Consider the following 7,767-nt stretch of genomic DNA (forward strand, 5'->3'; position numbering starts at 1 on the left):
TCTCGCACACACACACACACACACACACACACACACACACACACACACACACATGCACACACACACACACACACACGCACACACTGGAAAATGACAATGTGAGTAAGAGATGTTCATCTCATGAAAGCTCTGCGGTTAAGAGTCCTGAACCTCGTACTGGTATGTCTGAAGCAGCTTTTGGTCTCTTTTTCTGTCTTTCCTCTACCTTCTCACTCTTTTGATGACCAAGAAGCAATAACACAGAACATCCACTGGAGGGAGACGCAGGACTTACATTCCATTAACCAAGAGCCGCTAGAGTCTGAAGGGCACTGTTATTTTGCGTGTGTTACTCTGCAATTCTCCCTCCCTTTCTATAATCACCCCACCCTGTGTGCTAACTCTCTTAAAGAACTGTCTACCCACGCTGCGCGCTCATCAGAGCTACAGCGCGCTTTCCAGTGACCACAGTTTCACGCGCACAGGCATTCTTTCACAGACGCGCGCGCAGATGCGGACAATGGGTGCGCAGAATGTTTCAGCGCGTATTAATATATAACCTTTAAATGCGTATAAGCCTTTCTTAAAATATACTCTGTGCAAAATCGTGAATAAATCGTTTTAAATTGGGTTAGAAACCTATATTCCTACCAATTCTCGCGGGGCAATGGATTTACGGAAAATGAATGAAACTCAGATCCCGTTTTGGGAATGTTCAAGAACTCCAGACAATTCCAGCGTGAACAGCCCAGCGTTGGAAGTTAACGCCACCTGTAGCAATGCGTCAATAATTCAGAAATTCAAACCTACACGACCAAAAGGTAAGAACAAACAATCCATGTTAAAGTTATGTTGTCTTGTTTCCCTGTTGCATTTTTATTCCCACAGATAAGTTCATAAATAAATCAGCATGATAAACAGCATGAAACATGAGACGTCCAACCTCTGCTGATGATACAAAACTGTTTTTTTCACAGTAAAAATGATCCATTATTTATATACTTTAGCTATAACTGCGTGCCTGAGCATTATTTATGAAATCATACATTCCCAAAGCAATAACTGCTCCGCATCAACCACTATCGAACGCATTAAAGATAAACTTCAGCAGCTTGTCTTTCAGTATGTGCGTTTATTGATTTAAAACACTCATTAAGATGTGTGGTTATTTTTCTTTTAATAGTACAGCAGTGTATTTAATTCATTTTTATAAGACAAGATTAAAGAAACAAGTCAATATTTTCTTTTTTTGTATTATTTCAAGAACTATGTCAGAGGTAATGGTTAGTGTAATTAAACCCCAAGGATGCTCTTTGCATTTTTCAGCTCTCATCAGCATCATTATACTCTTTGAACATGCAAATAGTGTTTACTTCATTAGGACATGAACAAAAAAATCCTGGATAAATGTGGTCACTAGTTGATAGGTATTCAAAACCACAACCTCTTGAATGATTTGTGGGCAAAGGAATGATTATCCTAGTTTTTAATTTTTGTTATAAATCTATGCATTTATGCAAGGTTGTGAATCAGACTGACATAAGTCAGGGGGAGTGTTTGGTAGCAGATTAAACTGCCTGTAAGGTCCTTCAGGCTGCAAAACTGTGGCCAACTATTTCAGCAGTTAATTTCAAACATCTGTAATTTGAGATATCCAACTTGACATTGATTAACCGAATAAAACCTCCCAGCTGGGAGCAAAAAAATAATTCCATTTGATTTCATTTTTATGCACAAACACCCTAGCAGTGTCTTACCTAAATACGAAACTGCTACAGCATTTCTTTTTCTGTTTTAGGTATCCACAAATTTTATAGATCCACACATTGGTGACTCACTCAATCAGGTGGTTCCACTCTTTGAAAAAGGTGGCGAGATTATCTAGTTTTAGCTTGAGAGGGTTCTGATGTGTTCAATTACAGTATAAGTGATAAAAGAAGCTGGCATACACTTGGCAAGACTGTGATTCGTGCATGAGAATAAATGTAGAGCAGGAGAAGGTGAAATGATACAGTAGATTTTCAACAAATTCATAGATTACCAGTTCTTAAAGCATTCATCAACATAAATGTGAATTATTTTGAACTGGCAACACATATAAATACATATTACACCATCGATATTCTACCAAATGTTGTCCCAACTAACCCAATAGGGTTGAATGTACATTAGTTTGTTCCAGTTCTACAATATATATATATATATATATATATGTATAGTAATGAAAAATTACAAAGTACTAATCAAACTAATTATACATACAGATTCTTTGACTGGAGAAATCCCACTGTGGGGTAAGCACACGGGTTCAAGTTGTTGCCGCTTAGCATGGCCCCATTTGGTAGATGACGCAACTAACCATCTGGCTACAAAGAGCATCGTACTCCATTGACATTCATTCAGAAATATCAGTGTATTCTGATGAAATAATATTTTTTGTAAGCAATAAAAGTGCCCGAGTTTGTCCAAAGAGACTTAAAAGTGTAAAAAAAAAAATCAACATATTTCATCACAGCTCGGTATAGTTACTAACCAGTTAGTAACTACTACTAGGGTTTTTGGTCCTACCAACAATTAATTCAGGTTGAACAGTAGGTGGGGATATTTGACAACTGCTATTAGTGGGCACTAGCAAGCCCGAATACAAGCCCAAAAATCTGCAACCCACGACCCCCAAATTTATAAGCAACTTTATGAAAAATCAAGCTGCTTATAATAAAAGGACACAGAAGTTGCATGTTGTGCAATTTGCATTGCTATAACGCCATGTCATTTTCCTGCAGCTATAGAGTAATTAGTCACATGGCATTTTCGGCTCATGTGATTGGCTCAAAATGATTGGCAGCAGAATTTAACCTGCATGTGCTGCCATGAGCATAGCTGACAGATTTTTAAATTGTGTACTCCTAGAGGTTTTCTGCACTAACCGATGAAGAGGCATTGGGGGAGTGCTAATGCATAACTTGTTAATTTCAATGTGAATCACTTAATATAATTATTTTACCACCACAAATGTCTCTATAAGAATGTTTTACCTATTTCTATACAGTTGCGATGACAATGCATTAGTATAGAGGTATGATTCTTTGAAGTTTTTTTGAATAGACTGCTCTAGAAATGAGGAGAGAAAAACATATTACCCCACTTTATATGTTTTCCATGTGAAAGGAATGCTTTTCTCAGTACATATCTTTTAAAATTACAAATTGAAAGGTTCAGACTAAACATTTATATTTTGCTGATTATATTTTATCTCTCTATAATTCTGACAGTGAATAGTCTTTCAACACCTCTCATACTCCACTGACTAGCTGTCTTCTCCATCCTACTCTCTCGTCTCCTGTTTCTTTTTCCATTTCTGGTATCCTGATATTAGCTGCGGCATCTCTGCCAACTACCTGATGGAGTGTGAAGTGTGGCATTTTGGGATAAACCACTCAGTATCTTAAGATATGCCCACATATCTTGTATCATTACATCTAAGAGCAGTCATGTTAGGGTATTTGCACTAACTAACAATTTAAAACCAAATCATATGAGAGTTGGGCTTTCTGCTGGGTCCCCTGTCCCATCCTTCCTCACACCCTTATGACACCCCTGTCTAATTGCCATTGCAGCATGAATAAATTATGTGGAAATATAGTTTGACTGCTTCTGGCTTTAAATCTATGTATTTGTTGATGATGTGGGGTGATGCTAACAGCTGTTTACTGTGTTAACTGTTGAGGTCCATATACAGTATGAAGCAACAATCATAGAGCTAATTACAGGAACTCTGTAAAAACCCTTTCATCTGCAAGACTGAAGTGTTGACAAATTAAAATGTATTGAGTTGTAATTTGTAGTTGCCTTGATAAGAATTTATTGGCTGAACAGGATATTATTCATTTGGCGAACAAACAAATAAACCAAACAGGACAGTTATTACCAATAATTGCCATTGCAGCATGAATAAATTATGTGGAAATATAGTTTGACTGCTTCTGGCTTTAAATCTATGTATTTGTTGATAATGTGGGGTGATGCTAACAGCTGTTTACTGTGTTAACTGTTGAGGTCCATATACAGTATGAAGCAACAATCATAGAGCTAATTACAGGAACTCTGTAAAAACCCTTTCATCTGCAAGACTGAAGTGTTGACAAATTTAAATGTATTGAGTTGTAATTTGTAGTTGCCTTGATAAGAATTTATTGGCTGAACAGGATATTATTCATTTGGCGAACAAACAAATAAACCAAACAGGACAGTTATTACCATACGTTTTATAGTGTTGACTGTGGTGTGGTAAAAAAAATGAGGTAAGTCTTTACCAAGTAAAAAAAAAACTTCACTTTCTGCATCAGCGTAATGGTTGGATGCTTAAACTGTGTTGCTGTGTTTTCTTAGGCACTAAAATTGAACAGAAGCTATTAACATTAGACTTTGGCACTGTGCCTGAATAAAATGGCTTTAATTTTTAATTGGTTTCAAATGACAGCAAATCCTTTTACCCAGTCTAATTACGTGACATTCTAAAAATCACAGACTTACTGACTCCCTTTGACTAATTTTAATTCATTCATCAAATTAATAAGGACCCATTCATAACACTGGCACAAGCAATGCCTGTAGATAATTTCCATACAAGTAGACTTCATGAAGAAAGCAGCAGAACTGACCAATGAGTAAAAAATCATAAAGATGAATTACTGAAATACATACATATGTGCTTGCCGGGTCATGCACGCTGAAGAATAGCTCATAATTCTAACTTTGTTCACTCAAAATAGAATGGCTCATATGTTAGCTGTTGGGCTAGGGAAGGGCAAGCTCTCAATTGTTAGAGTGCAGATGGGTTTGAAACAAAAGGCAACAAACTACACTGTGGTGGAAAAATTCTGTGTGAGGATGTGACATACAGAAGGTGTGCACGACTTAATGTGAAGCATCTGACTTAAAGCAGTGCATGGCGGTTAGACATTTTGTCTGACTTGAGTGCCGACACCAGGCCACTGTGACGTATGCCATCAGAGAACTGCAAGATCAATTTGAGAGCAGTCAGCTTGTTCAGTTAGAGCAGTTTCACCAAAGTGGCTGCACAACTATTTCACAATTATCTAAACTGTCCGATGATAATGATCATGTGTATTTCATGTTTATACTGACACCTTCAGTCCCACCGATGCTCACAAATCCATGTTTTTAACAGTAAAAATAATTTTCATGTAACCTTATGGTATGTCATGTTTATAAAAATAAAACAAATAAAAATATAGACTCCAGTTATTTGTATTTAAATAGTATAGATTTATGTTTAACTTTATTTTCTTACCTGCTCTGTATTAAGCAGTACATAAAGCACTGAATGAAATGTGTTTTTGGGTTCTGGATCTGTTTTTATACTTGCTGAAAATAATGACTAAAAAGTTTAACCAATAGCGCACAAGCATTACATAATCAACCACTCGTGGTGTGCTAGAAGGTGGGATCTTCAAAGAACATATACAGTTAGGTCCATATACAGTGGTGTGAAAAAGTGTTGGCCCCCTTCCTGATTTCTTATTTTTTGCATGTTTGTCACACTTTAATGTTTCAGATCATCAAACAAATTTAAATATTAGTCAAAGATAACACAAGTTAACACAACATGCAGTTTTTAAATGAAGGTTTTTATTATTAAGGGAAAACAAAATCCAAAACTACATGGCCCTGTGTGAAGAAGTGTTTGCCCCCCTGTTAAAACTGTGGTTTATCACACCTGAGTTCAATTTCTCTAGCCACACCCAGGCCTGATTACTGCCACACCTGTTCGCAATCAAGAAATCTCTTAAATTGGACCTGCTTGACAAAGTGAAGTAGACCAAAAGATCCTCAAAAGCTAGACATCATGCCGAGATCCAAAGAAATTCAGAAACAAATGAGAAAGAAAGTAATTGAGATCTATCAGTCTGAAAAAGGTTATAAAGCCATTTCTAAAGCTTTGGGACTCCAGCAAACCACAGTGAGAGCCATTATTCACAAAAAGCAAAAACATGGAACAGTGGAGAACCTGCTGGCCAACTAAAATTACCCCAAGAGCACAGCGACGACTCATCCAAAAGGTCACAAAAGACCTCGCAACAACATCCAAAGAACTGCTGGCCTCACTTGCCTCAGTTAAGGTCAGTGTTCATGACTCCACCATAACAAAGACTGGGCAAAAATGGTTTGCATGGCACAGTCCCAAGACGAAAACCGCTGCTGAGCAAAAAGAACATAAAGACTCGTCTCAGTTTTGCCAGAAAACATCTTGATGATCCCCAAGACTTTTGGGAAAATACTCTGTGGACTGACGAGACAAAAGTTAAAACTTTTTGGAAGGTGTGTGTCCCATTACGTCTGGCATAAAAGTAACACTGCATTTCAGAAAAAGAACATCAAACCAACAGTAAAATATGGTGGTGGTAGTGTGATGGTCTGGAGCTGTTTTGCTGCTTCAGGACCTGGAAGACTTGCTGTGATAAATGGAACCATGAATTCTGCTGTTTACCAAAAAATCCTGAAGGAGAAGGTCCGGCCATCTGTTCGTGACCTCAAGCTGAAGCGAACTTGGGTTCTGCAGCAGGACAATGATCCAAAACACACCAGCAAGTCCACCTCTGAATGGCTGAAGAAAAACAAAATGAAGACTTTGGAGTGGCCTAGTCAAAGTCCTGACCTGAATCCTATTGAGATGCTGTGGCATGACCTTAAAAAGGAATTCATGCTCGAAAACCCTCCAATGTGGCTGAATTACAACAATTCTGCATAGATGAGTGGACCAAAATTCCTCCACAGCGCTGTAACAGACTCATTGCAAGTTATCACAAACGCTTGATTGCAGTTGTTGCTGCTAAGGGTGGCCCAACCAGTTATTAGGTTTAGGGGGCAAACACTTTTTCACACAGGGCCATGTAGTTTAGGATTTTGTTTTCCCTTAATAATAAAAACCTTCATTTAAAAACTGCATGTTGTGTTCACTTGTGTTATCTTTTACTAATATTGAAATTTGTTTGATGATCTGAAACATTAAAGTGTGACAAACATGCAAAAAAATAAGAAATCAGGAAGGGGGGCCAACACTTTTTCACACCACTGTATACATATATAATCTATAGGCCTGTATTATTTTAGCTGCTGACCAAAACATATTCAAATTACAGTTATATAATGAATATGGGCTTAAAGTGCACACTCTGATCTTTGAGGGTACTCTCATAAAAATTGGAAAAAGGTTAAGGAATTAAAGCTCTTTAATATGTGCCTCCCCCCTTTTTTAAGGGACCATGAGTAATTGGACAATTGACTCAAAAGCTGTTTCATGGACGGATATGGGCTATTCTTTAAAGGTCTGGAGTTGATTCTAAGTGTGCCATTTGCAATTGGAAACTGTTGCTGTGAACCCACATCATGCGGTCAAAGGATCTCTCCATACAAGTGAAACAGACAATTGTTAGGCTTCAAAAACAAAACAAATCCATCAGAGAGATAGCAGGAACATTAGGAGTGGTCAAATCAACAGTTTGGTACATTCTGAGAAGAAGAAAAAACCCACTAGTGAGCTCAGCAACATAAAAAGGCCTAGACGGCCACGGCGGACCACAGTTATGGATGATCAGAGGATCCTCTCCATGGTAAAGAAAAACCCTTTCACAACAGCCAGCCAAGGGAAGAACACTCTCCAGGAGGCAGACGGGTCACTGTCAAAGTCTACAATCAAGAGAAGTCTTCACCAGAGCAAATACAGAGGGTTCACCACAAGGTGCAAACAAGGCCAGATTAGACTTT

At 37.9% G+C, this 7,767-nt stretch overlaps 1 protein-coding gene across 1 annotated transcript in view; it reads left to right on the plus strand.

The window, feature by feature from the left end:
- Positions 1-438: 438 nt before the first annotated feature.
- Positions 439-7,767, plus strand: part of LOC107588854 (cholecystokinin receptor-like) — a 37,542-nt gene continuing 30,213 nt past the window's right edge. The window contains exon 1 of the mRNA XM_016277095.1: positions 439-800. Within this exon, the coding sequence (XP_016132581.1) occupies positions 647-800 (154 nt within the window). The 5' untranslated portion in view covers positions 439-646. The remainder of the gene's footprint in view (positions 801-7,767) is intronic.

Source organism: Sinocyclocheilus grahami, unplaced genomic scaffold (assembly GCF_001515645.1).
Source record: "Sinocyclocheilus grahami isolate Dianchi unplaced genomic scaffold, SAMN03320097.WGS_v1.1 scaffold108.1, whole genome shotgun sequence".
In the NCBI taxonomy this organism is placed as follows: Eukaryota; Metazoa; Chordata; class Actinopteri; order Cypriniformes; family Cyprinidae; genus Sinocyclocheilus; species Sinocyclocheilus grahami.